Source organism: Nesoenas mayeri, assembly GCF_963082525.1.
Source record: "Nesoenas mayeri genome assembly, chromosome: 13".
Taxonomy (NCBI): Eukaryota; Metazoa; Chordata; class Aves; order Columbiformes; family Columbidae; genus Nesoenas; species Nesoenas mayeri.
In genome coordinates, this window is record NC_137550.1 from 19,055,317 (window position 1) to 19,070,962 (window position 15,646).

At 46.9% G+C, this 15,646-nt stretch overlaps 1 protein-coding gene across 1 annotated transcript in view; it reads right to left on the reverse strand.

Moving 5' to 3' along the window:
• TRPC5 (transient receptor potential cation channel subfamily C member 5) overlaps nucleotides 1-15,646 on the reverse strand; it is a gene marked incomplete at both ends in the record, with an annotated part of 61,862 nt that overhangs the window by 3,332 nt on the left and 42,884 nt on the right. The window contains one exon of the mRNA XM_080352915.1: nucleotides 15,294-15,489. Coding sequence (XP_080209041.1) covers nucleotides 15,294-15,489 — 196 coding nt within the window. The remainder of the gene's footprint in view (nucleotides 1-15,293; nucleotides 15,490-15,646) is intronic.

Here is a 15,646-nt window from a genome sequence, read left to right on the forward strand (position 1 = left end):
TCAGCACAAATAATTCCACGTGCTAAAACTCGCCTTTGTCCTTTAGAGGTTGCGCTTATTAGTTTGTCAATACAAGAAGCAAGAAAACACATCATTCTTATTTTGCTAGCACTTTTATTATCGCAACCTGTTGCTTCTCATGTCTAAATTCAATGAATTTTCCTATTCTTCCCTGGAAAAAAGATCTTTCATAGTGTTTTGTGATTTGTTTGGGGTTTATAGCATCCAGTAATTCAGTTCTTACAAGGAAGTGACACATTTTATGCGTGCTGTATTTTAAATCTTGCCTCTGCATTATCCTTACACAAAACAAGAGATGTTCTACTGTTGGTTGGGTTTGAGGGTTTTTTTCCATTTATATTATCACCATGCTGGTTTGCTTTTGCCATGCTTGAGTGTTTTTCACCCCAAAAAGTAAAAGTGGAAAGTGAAGAGCATCGTTTCAGTGCTGCATGGATAGGTACAAGCTCCATACAGTCCCCTGGAAGGGAAAACTGAACCTGTGCAAGACAGTGACCTCACAAACTGCAAAAGGGTGACTGATCCCCAGACCACAGCTATTTGCAGTCTGAGCTGCGGGGTCACCAGCCTGTTCTGCCCGTTAACAAAGTGGACATTCCCTTCACCACCAGGGCAGAGACATCAACCTCCAGCCTGGATTCAGGGATGCTGCAGCTATTCCAAAGCGATTTCATGCTGTTTGGTGCTAGTTTTAAAGTTAAAAAATGCCACCGTTTTGGATGTTCTGCAGAAATTCTGACATTAGACAGAAAAGGAAGGAAATAGTTTGAAGCCTTCAAGCCGAGCAGTGCTGAACACAGCTTACAATAGTGCACTGAACTTCCATGGTAAATTTGTGTATTGTTATTGTGGAGTGTAGTGCTAAGCTGATGATTGTGACATTTTAGCTGCTCAGTGTTTACCGTAACAGCGTCTGACATAAGATTAAACCAAAGCCATAATGATCTAAGCTAAGTAATGGTACAAGGTAGGAGAAGAGGGCAATGTGGGATTTGAAGTTTCTGCGCGGGTTGGAAGGAGCAGCCCACCTGAGAGCGGTGCTGGGCTGCAGGGCAACTCGCAGAACCAAGCGGTCAAGTGTAGCACAGCAAGATTAATAAAATATGGCTGAACACCATGCCCAAAATTTACCACGCTGGCTTTCTAGTGCTCCAGTGCTCTGTCACACATAAAATACGTTCATATTTTGACAGTGAGGTGCAGCTGAACTCCATTTTAGTAGCATATTCAAATTACGTGTAGCTCTGGATTTAAAATGACTGCCTCAGTGGCCCAGCAGCACGTTACTCTCTGCAGATGGTCTGAATCAGCCCAGAACAGCGCTGTCCCTGCCAGCTTACCCAAAGGGTTGTCTTCAAGCCGTGGGCAGACTCAGGGAAGCAGCCTGCCAGGCCCCTTTCTGCCGCAGAAATGATCACACCCCGTAAGCAGGGAAATTGCAGCATCACCATGAAGCACTGGAAGCTGATACTGGTGGAAATAAGGTTCTGGGTAGTAAAAGATGCACTTTGCAGCAGTAGAAATAAATAATAAGTCCTGCTCATGTTTTCTTTGTTTGTCTCTACCTGCAGGCTGCAGCAACTCAGCTGGAGGAGAGCAGGACAAGCTCGTGCCACACAGCTGCGGAGCTTAGTGCTCCAAGCTCCACAACCAGCCCGCCGGCCACCTCGTACCTGACAAGTGCCCAGAGTGAAGGGCAGAGCTGTCCCGGGCCCTTCCAGCAGCAGGGCTGGCTGCCCCTCATGCCCATCTTTCCACCTGAACGTTCCCTGGTCTGCACAGCTTCAGTTAGAACGGTCTTCAGAAGAAAAACGATGGTCATCAGGTGAGCCACGGGGCTGCCGGGGAGGACAGGCAGGAGATCAAACCTCTCTTGGCAGAGAAAGGGCCCGAGCTGCGGCTTTTCTGTGCTCCACCTGGACATGCTCACGACCAGGGAACACCCTCTGGGGGCTGCAGACGTTGCTGGTTCAAGCATTGAAAGCATTTTGGAGGGGAATAGCTGCATGAGAACAGCACAGGGTTACTCAGCCCTGCTGTGAGTAAGCTCTACCCAGAGTGTGCAGGAACTACAGACACCTGGCAACACCAAGAGCACCACCTGGGGCAGCTGGAGAGTTTAGGGTAAGGCAGTAGCTGAAGGAGAGTGCACACTGTTATTTTGGATTGAGACGTGTATTTTAAGTTCCTTGTCAACACAGAAGTAAATGTCCTACTGAGGAGTCCGAAGGGAGAAGGTGGTTTGGAGAAGGTTATAAATCCACCCTTCCCTTCCATAAAGGTCCACCAAAGGTCCACTGTCAGTGGTGGGGAGGGATCAGGTGTGGTGACTTGGCAGCAGTTTCCTTCAGCACGTTATAAAGATGTCCTGGGCAGAGGTGAGTTAGCAATGGGTGTTGGATGCTGTTTGTAGAGGAGGATAAGGCACATCTCCAGCTTGGGGATTGCAGATTCGTTTCTGGGATAGGAAGGAAGAAAAGGGCTAAAAAAGCTTTTCTGCACAGAGTGTTTTTTCTTTGTTCCTTCATTTTTAAATTGCTTACGGGGAGCACGCGGGCTGAGGGCAGGTGCAGGGCAGCCTGTGAAACCCCCTGCGAGTTTCTCATTGGGAAACTTGTGGTTGATCTGAGCAAACCCCTGTTGATCTAAACGTGTCTGTCTGTGGGTGAGGCCGGTGGATGCTGCTTTCAGCCTCTCCTGTATTCTTCCTGTGCCGTCTGAGTCAACAAGTGCAATACAACCTCCCTGAAACGACAGACCCTCTGTACAAAGCTCGAAGTATTTTTCATTCTCTTTTCTGCTGCTGTGAATTCCCCAGGGTTTACCAACTCAGCCTGTCTCAGTTTTTCACCTTGATGTTTTGAGAACCTGAGCGAATCAGATGAGAGCTCCTGGCAGCAGTTTTGTGTTGGAAATACATAGCAAAGAGACATTTCAGTTTTACTGAGTATGTCTTTGTGTGCCAGGAAACCACCATTTTCTTGGTTAGAGTTCTCTTTAGTGCTGTAAGCAGTGCAATCTGCACGCAAAACGACAGCTTTCTCCGTGCTGAGTACCAGGATACCTAATTCAAACCTGAAGCACTTGTGAGCTACAGCCGGCGCATCACTCAGCACACTGGCTGTGAATGTGGCCCACGGACCACCAGCCATGCTCCCGGTTTTTGGTGCATCCCCCCAGTGCCTGCAGGCCACTGCACCAGATCTACATTGCTGAGAGCTGCCAGAGCCTGAGCCTGCTTTGCATCAAAGCTCTCGCAGAGATTGTACGTGGGTAAACGCTCCAAGCGAGCTCCTGAATGCCCGTGGAGTCCAAGCTGAGGGTCCTTCCCTTCCCCAGCCGGGGCAGAGCTGCGCAGCCATGGGCAAACCCAGGTCAGTGCCAGCTGCTGTTCCAGCTGCTGATCGACAGAGGCGGGTGAGAGATGGACAGGGGCCAGCAAGCACGGACCGAACTCCGCGAGGCTTTCAGAGCGTTTGGTTTCCTAACAGAGAGGACAGGAGGGAGCACGGGGGCTCTGCCCCTGCCCAGGGAGCGCAGGCAGAGACACAGCGAGGACAGGATCCTCACATACACCGTTCTTAGACAACAGCTTTTTTGGTAACATTTATAATAAGCTAAAGAAACATATCCACCAGCTTTGCAAGCGTGACCTTGCCGCTTTACAAATTTAAACCCAAGTTTGGATTTCACTGTTCTCTCTTTGAGCTTGTGTTGCTCTTGCCCTCGTTCTTGTCACCATTTTCTTTCAAGCACTGCTCATCATTTCAGCTATAAAACACTCTACTTCTTAAGAGGGCTGAGCCCTAAAGCTCAAAGAACACATAAAGTCAAAGAAACCAGCACTCTGCTTCTCTGTTAGGAAAAAAAAATGTATCACTTACTATCACAATGTGAATGTGTCATACTGGCCACATAATCCTCTTGCAAATCTTTGCCATTTGAAGTGAGAATTAATCTCCCATAAAGTTTTCCCCATGGGATTGCTAAAGCCATCTTACTGTAGCAGTTGCCAGAATTTTCTAATTCAGTCAAAGTGATGTATTCACAGATGTGCCAGATTTTAAATAATTACCTGCTACACTAATTATCCAGGATAATTCAAGCATTAATCTCCATCTTCATCTCTGTGTAGAAAATCTGTTGTTTACATTTTGTAAAATGTTTTCTATAAAGATTTCCAGCACCATCTCCTTGCTGGGCCATATGGTTTAGATCAAGCTTTGCCAAGGAACCGCCAGCTTCTCGGCTGCCGCGGCCCCGGCCAGCGAGCCCAGCAGTGCAAGGCTTGCGGTTCTCGGTACAAGGTGGGTGACCTGTGCCGCAGCCTCCGCGGGCGTTCGGTGTTCCAGCTGCCTCGCGGCTGAAAGCTGATGGAGAAAAATGCTATTCTGTCTATCTTAGCACATAGGAGCGTGGGACGCCTGCGGCAAATCAAGGCACGGGAGCCTGATCTCGTGGTTTTTTGAAGTATCACCCCTGAAAGCGCGGGGATAGCCCCCAGCTGGCGCTCGCTCAGGGCTGACGGGCTGCAGGGGTGGCGGCAGCTCCCTGCGCTCTGCTGCTGCGCTCCGGTCAGCTCTGCGTTAGGCTGGGTTTAGCCACGGCACAAACACTCAGCTAAAACCTAACGCTGAGATGACGGTAACGCCCGCAGCCAGGCACTCGGACACCTTTGAACTTTTCCACTGTAAAACAATCGCAGGATAATCAGCTACTTAAGCTCCTCTACGCTACACAAAGTTGCACAAGGGCTTCTGCCCATTCCTCTAAGAAGTGCGTTGGTGGGATGCAAGTCCTCCCCACGCCCATTTGGAAAGAATAACGTTTGAAAATATCTAGTGCCTTCCCAGCTGGCACAGGAAGGGCCGTGTGTGCCTTTCCCGTGTTTTATTGCACAGCGGTCAGCGGGCTGAGCGGGACACCGGGCTGGTGCCTGTCAGATGCACACAGGGACGGCTGTGCCGATGCCCTCAGGACCCGGCTGGCCGCAGCTCAGCACCTCGCGCTCCCGCTGTGCCAGCAGAACCCACCACGATTCCGGCATCGGGAGTAGCAGGGCTGCTCTCTGCTGCTGTCCTGGGGTGCCAGCAGCAGCCCTGAAACATCAGGAAGTGTCCAATCTGTAGCACTTTCCTTTTGCAAGGAGGCATTCACCTTTAAAAGGTGCTCGCTGATGCATCTTTTATTTGCAGCCTATTGAGGAAGGCAAAGGAACGTCAAAGGTGCTTTTTTGCTGTGTAATTAGCTGCACTGCAAAGTGCAGGAGGAGTCATTCAACTCTATTTAGCGTATTTCTATCTCACCTGCGTCATTATTCCTTCTTTGCTAAACCCAGAGCGGGAAACAGCACAGAAAATATATCAGTGATGGTTTTCAAGGAGGCTGGAACAAGAAATATACCCTTGTGTGTCCTGAGCAGAAACCACAGCAGAAAAAGGGTCAGGAGAAAGTTAATCATTACAAAACCCAACACACACAACTCTGGCACCGTTTCAAAGGTGTTAATTTTGTAATATGTGTTGGGCAAACTGGTGATAACATCAGCAAAGCTTGGGAGTTTAATGACAAGCTTAGAGGAGCAAGAAGAAAAAATCCAAGCAGGCTATTTGAGGTAAATCATGCTTAATATTTTTCAAAGAAAAATATGTCGTCAAAAGAAAAAAAACGACTATGAGGAAAATCAGGGACCTACAAAGGCAATTAATGCATGGGTAATTCAGCTACAGCTGACAACAAACGACTCCGCTTTCAAAGCTGGGGATGACATACTGAAGGATAAGAACTTAATAGGATCAGTCTCAAAAATAATACAAGAAAAATGACTAAAGGAGGACAATCTAGCATTAGAAAAAGCAATTAGAACAGTTAGGGGATGAGACAGCAGGAGCAGAGATGAAAGTGCTGCCTAGCACAGAATCACTGCACTGGGGACAGCGAGCGGAACCTGAGCAGCGCCAAATACTCATCAATAAATACCAGCACTGGGATACAAGAAAAGTGAATTATTGGTCCAGGGATGCAGGTTGACTCCATTTCAGAAAGGAGCTGCCCTTACCTGGTGAAAGGCAGGAGGCAGCAAGGCCCTTAGGCGAGGAAATGAAACAGAGCGCAAGGGAGAAAAAACCCCAAATGTACATTTTTACATTGCAGACATTTCAGATAAGCCATCAATGGGATTGCAAGCCTTCACAACTTGAAAACTTGGAAGACCCCAGCCATGGTAGAGCCCCTAAAAGAACTCACTGTAACAGCAGCAGTTAGGAGAAGCTTTCTGACTTTTGCAGTGTCCAAGCTCCATCATTTTAGACAGATGAAGGGAATGGCCGGGTCAGCGTCAACAAGACATACAGCACAGCGACTGCGTTTTATGAGGTGGAGGAAAGGCTCCATCTTCGGAGTGCAGCCAGAGAGGCTCGGAAATTATGGAAATGGTGTACGGCACTGCTTGCAATGGGAAAGAAAACCACAGAGGGCTTCTGCGTGCACAAGGTCAAGCGAAGAGCAGGGCCCTTCACTCCAGAGTGACACCGGAGCAAGAGCCACCAGCCGAGCTGCAGCACCGGCCACCGCTCCCCAGGACAGACCTCGGGCTGCGCGTCCCAGCGCCGGGAATCAGTGTGTTTGCACTTGGAAAGCACGTGCTTTAGCATTTCTATTTATAACTTCTATGTGCAGAACACATTCATAATTAACATTTTTATTATGGCTCACAGCGCACTACACTCCACAATGTATTTAGGTTATGTGTATCAATGGCCTTTCATCTCCCACCAACATATTGGATGGAAAAGGTGATCGCTAGTGAGAGGGCCAGGGAAAATGATATTTGAGAAGACAGAACTGTGGATTGTGCTGGTTTTAGTGCACTTAAATTATCTGAACTGACACCTTTTTTTCTTTCTTCAGTCATATTCCAGCAAAGTTCAGGTTTTATTTTAATAGTCAAATCAGAGCAGTGGGAAGGTCACACAAACAGTTCTCTAAGAAAGCCTCAGCAGGAAGAAACAATGAGAAAGATACCACTGAGGCTTTCCAGCTCCTGCCGTCCATTCTCTGTCCTTTATCGCTGCCTGATAAGAGCCTCTTTTCATGCTGAAAGTCAGGGAGATAAGGTGGGTCTATGCTGGTAATGTTAACTACTTCCAGCCAGGCCAAAACCAAGTAATTCAGAAATGGTGGGGTGAGGTTTGTCTAACACAAAGTGCTGGAGTGTTGAGGATGCTGTTGGTACCATGGCAAAATAAAAATTGCCCCATTTCTACTTGCACCATTTCCAGAATACTAGATTTGATTGTTTTTTCTGTATAGCTGCTGAGCCTGGGATCGGACTCTTCCCAGGAAGAAGAAATGGCTTGAAAGTTATTGCTGGACTTGTGGGAGACAGATGGGAAGGAGAACCGGGTACTTCTCTGTACCCTTCTTTATTATTTCTTGTTTCTTTGTTTTTCTTTTTCCCAAGATAAATTAGTCCCAAGAAGAAAAACCCCTGTTTGGATCCACAGGTGCATTTCTGATCCCAGGATCCAGTCTATGCCATTAGAAGGATGTGATTTCAGCCAGAAAATGCGACATCAGCTGCAGCAAAGGTATTTAAAAGTCTAGCAGTTTATTTAATGTGTTATTTAGGGCCATTTGTAACTTTTAGATCTGAACTCTGAGTATGAACAATCACAAAACACTTTTGATGGTGTTTGCTGCTGACTTCGATGCTACAACCATGTTTCCCGGACTATTTGGTTACACGGAGCTGAGAAGGGCGGTAACACAGTCAATTCATTACCGGGCTGACCGAGGGGGCTGTTTCCATGTGTTGCTGGAATCTCCTTGAATCAAAGCTGTGAGCCTGGCTCTATCTCCTTAGGCTTCACAGCCTGTTTATGGACATGTATACACAGCCCTTATATCCCTTCCTCAATAACCAAAATAATCAAATGATGATTCCCAAACTTCCATAGTTAAGCAATGAAACATGTACACATCTTCAGGTACCAAATGCTTTAGTATTTTGCTCTTTTTATGACTGTCTTTTACTGGGTCTGTAAAGCTCACGGCACCAGTGGGTGCTATGGAATGCAGTCACGCTGCTGGCACCGTCACTTCAACACAGCGCCTGAACCGAGCTGCCAGAAACGGAAAAACCGCTCACAAATGAAAAATCCTACCTAAACATCCTGATCGTTTAAATATATCCTTGAGGCAAAAGAAGCAGCCATTACAAATGTATGAGATCACTCAAGTCTCTAAGTGAATCTTAAGCCGTGCAGAGAGCACGAATTGAGGAGGCGAAGCCCCTGTTTGCTCCCTGGATTCTGCAAGCGGGGCCCGACCAGAGAACAGAAATGCAGATGAAGAGCCACAGCACAGCACCCAGGTTATTAGACATCTTCTAATTTAACTGGATGGAGTTTTATGTATCCTGCTTCACCTATATAATCAGCATCAACTTATTTGCAGGACTGCAATGTGTTGAAAAGGAACTGGCCCGTAAAAGTCACGTTTCAGAGGAATCTAATATAGCTGTTCCTATTGCTTAGTATCACACGAAAGCTCTTGCCAGATAAATCCCTTCTAGTTTTTCACTGCTTCTTCCTCAGTAATATTTTCCTTTATCTTTCACTTTTCCTCTTCTGCCTTTTTCACAGAAGTCCCCTCGATGCAGAAGCACGAGATAATGCTAATTGAGCCTGTCAGGCCTAAATAAAAGATGGGATAACGCAGGGGCCTGCAGCCTATGTGGTTCCATCTGGATACTTCTATTTCTATCATGTAGCAAGAGCAAACCTTGCTGCGCGGCTTCGCACGTAATGGGCAGAGAATTATTGACCTGTCATGTGGGGCACTGGTGTGTTAAGCACACCAAAGAAAACAGAACCCGTCCATACAAATGCCAGCAAATTCCTTGTAACGTCTTGAATCGGCCAGGGGTCATCTACAGCTTGCAAGCACATCTTGTTTTACACTTAAATGTAATGTTTCTGCTCCTCTGAGTGCTTTGGCCATGGTGGTATACAGGGTCAGGTAAATATCTGAGTTTTCAAAGATTAAAAACAACCAAAAGGATTAACCTTCTGATCCTGCTGTCAATACTTGTACGACAGGAGTTTGCAGGACTGAGCCCTAGGATGGAGAATTAGCTCTGCCTGGTCCAAGAGAAGAAAGATGCAGCATGTGAAGTCAGAGCACATCGAGCGCTTCCATTTAGAGGCTCTGCAAACACCCGATGAATATTAACAACTTGATTCAAGTCCGTGGGTTATATGTAATTAGGCCAAAGGCAGCAAAAAGACAAACAGTTCTACACCTTCAAATGAATACTTCAGCTTGCTGACAAAAAGCAATTAAGCTGCCTGCCAGTCCGGAGCGGGGCTGCAGGGCTGATCTGGCACACGGGCTGAGCGGTGCCCAGCACACCGCTGCCGCACTGCATCTGCCTTCGCTTCCAATGAACACCTGCCGGGCATCCCCTGCGTCCAGCGGGACCCGGACAAACTGGAGAGATGGGCGGGGAATAACCTAATGAAGTTTAACAAGGGAAAGTGTAGAGTCCTGCATCTGGGCAGGAACAACCCCAGGTTCCAGTATAGGTTGGGAAATTACATATTAGAGAGCAGTGTAGGGGAAAGGGACCTGGGGGTCCTGGGGACAGCAGGATGACCGTAAGCCAGCACTGGGCCCTTGTGGCCAGGAAGCCAATGGTACCTGGGGTGGGTTAGAAGGGGGGTGGTCAGTGGGTCAGAGAGGTTCTCCTGCCCCTCTGCTCTGCCCTGGGGAGACCACACCTGGAATATTGTGTCCAGTTCTGGGCCCCTCAGTTCCAGCAGGACAGGGAACTGCTGGAGAAGGTCCAGCGTAGGGCAACAAAGATGCTGAAGGGAGTGGAGCATCTCCCGTGTGAGGAAAGGCTGAGGGAGCTGGGGCTCTTTAGCTTGGAGAAGAGGAGACTGAGGGGTGACCTTATTAATATTTATAAATATATAAAGGGTGAGTGCCACGAGGATGCAGCCAGGCTCTTCTCGGTGGCAAACAATGGTAGGACAAGGGGTAATGGGATCAAGCTGGAACACAAGAGGTTCCACTTAAATTTGAGAAAAAACTTCTTCATGGTGAGGGTGGCAGAGCCTGGAACAGGCTGCCCAGGGGGGTTGTGGAGTCTCCTTCTCTGCAGACATTCCAACCCGCCTGGACACCTTCCTGTGTAACCTCATCTGGGTGTTCCTGCTCCATGGGAGGATTGCACTGGATGAGCTTTTGAGGTCCCTTCCAATCCCAGACATACTGTGATACTGTGAATCCATCCCGCTCCCCTGCAGATGTGCTGCAGCTGGAGAGCAGGGTCCAGTGCTTCTTCACAATCCCGCACCTCTTGGGAAATGTAACAGAAATCTGCCCGTCGAAGTGCCACAAAAGGTACAGAGTAAGTTCAGGAGAATTTGCGCTTCCAATTAATTATTACTGATGACACGGATGAGCTTTGGTAGTGCAGTAATTGAGATTTAGGTAATTACAGTTGCATTGTAGAATGAAGAAAAGCCTCAGGGTATTACCTGGACCCAGAACACAGGCTCTACATGTGGACAGTGAGGATTTTGGTGAGCGGGAGCCCCCAGGGGCCATAAAACTGGAGGACAAACAGCGATACTTCATTCAGCTGGCAAACCAAAGAAGAGCCATTTAATCTCCTTTCTAGAGCTGAGTTGTTTTGCTACACCATAAAAAGCTTCAGGAGACATTAATCCCAGCTTATATTGGCAACAAGAGTGCGACCATAATTTCATTTCCTGCTGTAAGACAGACTTAAAAAACAAATACATTTCAATTTCTCCTAAGAAATTAAAATTAATGATTCTGAAATGGAGCTGGTGAGATGAATGCTTCCTGATGCTTTATAATAGTTTAGATTTGAGTCCAGGCTTTGGAGCTGGTCTTAGCTCTGAAGGGGATATCTACCACCTCCAAACCTGCCACATGCAGGGATGTTCCAGCTGTGTATCCTCGAGGTGAGCTCATCGCTGTGTCCAATTCTTCCTTAGCAAAGACACCAAGTAAGAACCGTGCGGGTTGTGCAAGCAGAGGAGAAGCAAGGGTTCTTTGACAGTCCTAAGGGTCACAGATCACAGCGGGGATGAGAATTTCTGCTGCTGTTATGAATTCAACTGGGGAGCAATTACTGCCATGGTGCTGAGGGAGTCCAGCTGGTACAGAAAACCAGGGGAATTTGTGTTCTGGGCAGGTCAAGAAGAGTTTGATACTCCTTCCTCGGGGGTATCCAAAGTCATCTCGGAAACAGTGTAATAGGGAGATGAAAAATCTTTACATTCCTCTGGGCTTTACCTTTTAAGCTCTCTACTCTGCAAAAATGGAGAAGATTCCATGTACAACATCCCTACATTTACAGTCACAATTTCCTGAAAGTGATCAGTTATTTTTGGCTGCACAGATGAACTGTATCTGTCTGCTCCACAGCTTTTGTTTTGCTATGCCAAATATTTATGATTTTCAGTCTTGTCTTCCACAATATGTGCTAATCCACTCTATTTCATTCCATCATTTCGAAGTGCGCTCCTAGTTTGGTGTCCAGTGCCCTAATTTCTCCCATCCAAACACTGGCAGCTATGTTTCAATTCGATCACACACTCCGCTCGCAGAGATCCACTTTAAAAAACCAAACCTGCAGGTGTCTTTTGCAGTGACCGCTGTCTGATATGAACCACCTTGAAATAACAGACATGCAAACCAACAGGAGGATACAAAATGTAAGATACAAATTGATTTTGTAACTCAATACATCCTGCTAGAGCGAAGCCATTGTTCCAACATCGCACGTATGCCGCGTATTACACACTTCACTTTCGAGCACGGGAGTTAGAGGCAATTTTTCTCAGACCTATGGCGATGTGACACTGTCCCTGAGGTATTAACCAGTGTTGTACGTTCCTAAAGCATCCGAGAGCTGCAAGTGCTTACATCTCTCCTTCACACATCAGTGGGACGCCTGGTGCTTATCGCTCTAACTCACCTGGAACTCAGATTACGAGTTCACAGCCCTGTGCTTTTGTTCCTGCAGATGGGCTTTAGTGGGCGTTCTTCCATCGATCTTCCCGTGCTCCTGCAGCTGCAGAGCCAGAACCGTTGGGACAGTTCCAGTGACCAATTCCTGCGTGACTTCCCGCAACGTCACAGATGTGTCCATAAGGAACGTGCTTTCAGAAAATACACGTAGATTGCTAATTCCCTGCAAAACGTACCTGCACTCTAGGGCACCAGAAAGGCCAAAATGCACCTGCCCCTTAGGACCCCGAGTAACACCCACTATCGCATTGTTTTGAAAACAACTGGCAGAAGGTTTGTGTAATTGCAGCAGCAGTGGCAATCCTGAGAAATAGCCGATGGCATAAAGTGTCCTCATCACCCACTGGTGCTTTCTTCACTGAGGAATGATGGAGCCGCCTGGCTACTCTCAAGTTCCATTGTCCTTCCTCTTGTCGTGGTGACATATTCCTCTTCTGTTCATCAGGTGATGGTATTTCTGTCATGTCTGGGAAGGTATTGAGATGAGAGACGTGGCAGTGCGTAACATCCAGCTGCATTCTGTGCTGCTTGTATAGAACATTCTGGTCTTCACATATTGGAACAGCGCAAAGCATATGGAAATGTTGGTGTGCGTTTGGACTTGGTTTGCTTTGTCAAGTGAAACGGAGTGTCTCTCATAACCGGCTCTTGACGGTAGTTTGGCAGAAGAGAAAAATGGGTTGTATGAAAAAAATCAATATTGAAACTGCTTCAGGGTACCCCTAGAAAAATGTACTTATTGAAGTCTGAAATAGCTTCATAAAAAAAAAATCAACAAGATTATGGCAGAAAAATTCTTTCGTCTGAGAGTGGGGAATCACTCAAAGCTGCGTGGAGGGTTCACTCTTTGCTCGCCTCGCTCCACCTTCCAGACACCCTGTGATTTCGTGCCCTGCGCCTACAGCGCTTCATCAGCTACCAAACCCCAAACCCCAACCCCTGCTGGGGAGGGACAAGAAAGAGCAGCTTGGATTCTCCTTCCTCTACCTCACAGCAGAAATAATGACTATAAGAGACACTGGAGCGAAGCTAACCTGAAGAATAACTGCTACAAGTGCATTAACGTATTTGTCCCCTTAAAAAAGGAGATGAGAAAGACTGTTTGCATTGCAGCAGCGCCACTGGCTCATTAACAAGTGACATTAATTAAGATGTCCTGATGACTCCACTGCAGGGAAATCAATAAGTAGAGATGCATCAGGGATTGATGTTTAGCTCCTTTTATTTCTCTGCAGAGTGCTGCACATGGCACAAGATTTCCTACTGATGTGTTTGAGGAGAAGATCTCCACCCCACTCCAAGAAACTCGTCCATCCCTGGAACACTGTAATTCCCTGGGTATTCCATACAATAGAAATACCAGGAGGAAGAAATGCCCCGTCTAGCAACCAGGCTACTGATTCAGAAAGGGGCAGACCTGATCACAAGAGGTTCAAAAACTGACCCACAGTTGTAAAGCTCAACATTTATTAATGAGTTTTCTTCAGGGAAACGGATCAGTTGGTGTTTGCCCTTAGGAGCCCCATGAAGCAAATTTGTCAGTCTGCTCTGGACCATTCCTGCAGTTAATTGTTATGATGGGTCTCTCTAAGTCATGTGGGGTTGCTTGTAATGTGTCATTGTATCACTCAAATTATTCTGGGAAAAGCATGATGAGTGGTTTGTACCCCAGTGAATAGCAAACGTTGCTTATTCTTAGTTTGGGCTTTGTGTTGGGGACAGGCCTATTCGGTGACAATAAAGGCAGCGGAATGGGAGAGGATGGCCAAGGAGAGTATCTTTGTTTTCTGCCCTTCATTCTTGTCTCCCTGGAATGTGGGGAGTAGCACTGAACAAAGAAAAAGCACTTAAAGTGGTGAAACAGACTGATAAAGCTGCTTTTCTGCTCATTTGGAAGGTCAACGGTCCAGTTTTTCTCACACTTTTTAACGTGATAAAGATCAGATGTCCAAAAGTATCACAAATTTGACTGGATCTGTGCTCGGTTTGACTAGATAACTAAATTTAGGAGCCACTTGAGTCAGCAGATGATCAACAGCAGTTGTGAAACCTCTTCAAGCAGACAACTCAATCCTCTGTGGTTTAGCCAGGAAAGGAGCTCACCCAGACACTTCCCAGAGATTTATCCAGGAACGTGGCGATGGCAGCAGTGACACCTGGTGCTGGTTGGTTTGTTTGTTTCTCTATTTTATCCTCTGTCTTCTAGAGTAAATCCAAGAGTCATCCAAAGCAGAGCAGGAGGTCTCTACTCTGCCTGTACTTGTGAGCGACCAGCTGAAGACACAAGCGACTCTCCTAACTGCTGTTCGCCGATGGTGTAACACTTCATCACCCCACTACCTCTAAACTTATCATCTTTGGCATCAAAACTGCAAAGTAAGTGCCCACTGGTTTATCTTAAGTACTGTGCACACAAGATTTAGCTTCCTTCTATTCTATTTCTGTGTAGTTTACCTGAAGAGCCTTAAAACGCGGAGCCATGCTGCTTTAGTTTTCAATCTGTCGACAAATTAAATCATCAATGTACAAATTGGCTTTTAGGTACACAGAATGAGATTACAGTAGAGAGACCAGTGTTGAACATGAAAATGAAGATACAGTTAAGTTTGGAACTGGCTGTGCAGCCAACTGGCAGCCCTGAGCTGCCTCCGCTCCCATCCATCTGCACTGAGGTTACTCAGGAATCTGAGATTACAGGTCTATTGAGGCAGCTGCCAAGGGACTGGCTGGTGGTACGATGGAAATGAGCTCATTCCAGTGGGAAGACTGTGGAATAAGAAATTACAGGACTGGGCTCCTGACACACAGGGTTTCAAATGAGAAAATAGTAATATGAGAGAAAAAACATCCCCCCCAAGTTAAAAACAAACACCATGAAGAGAGGGAAGGCTTCCCTTTATATCCCCTCTGCAAAGCAAATCAGCTGCTAACGACAAGGGGATCGGTGAGGTTACTCTATAGGAGAAGACAAGGGCAGATCACAGCTGATAAGCCTTTTCCAGCTAAGCAGCGTTACAAACAGAGCAAAACCTCCTCCACAAGCATGATTCAGTGCTAGTGAGCAGAAATCCCAACTACCTGCTGTCAAAAACTGGGGGCAGCAGTTTCCAGCATTCTAGAAGATACACACTTGCTATAAGCCAAACAGATGAGGCACACGGAGAAAAATAAAAGCAAAAAGAGAGAGTGAGGTAACTTACGGCAATGAGCTGGTACGAGTTGTTCATCATGGCTATGAGCATGTTGAGCAGCACAACAAGGGAGATGACGTTGTAGGTCCCAAACATAGTGGCCCCAACAAATTCAGTGAACTCGTGTCTGGCTTTGACGTTGGTGACGTAGAGATTCAGCAGACCGAACACAGACCAGAAGAGTGACTGCAGGGTCTCGAAAAGTCTGCAAAGAAAGACAGATTTTTACTTGCTTACCTGCCTCTGAGAAACAGCAAACAATGTGTGGTTCAGGCAGTGTTCAGGTGGGGAACACACGGACTTCGGGAGCCCCAGAGACACTGATTTTCCCAATGCATGTGAGAGCTGTGTCACATCACCAT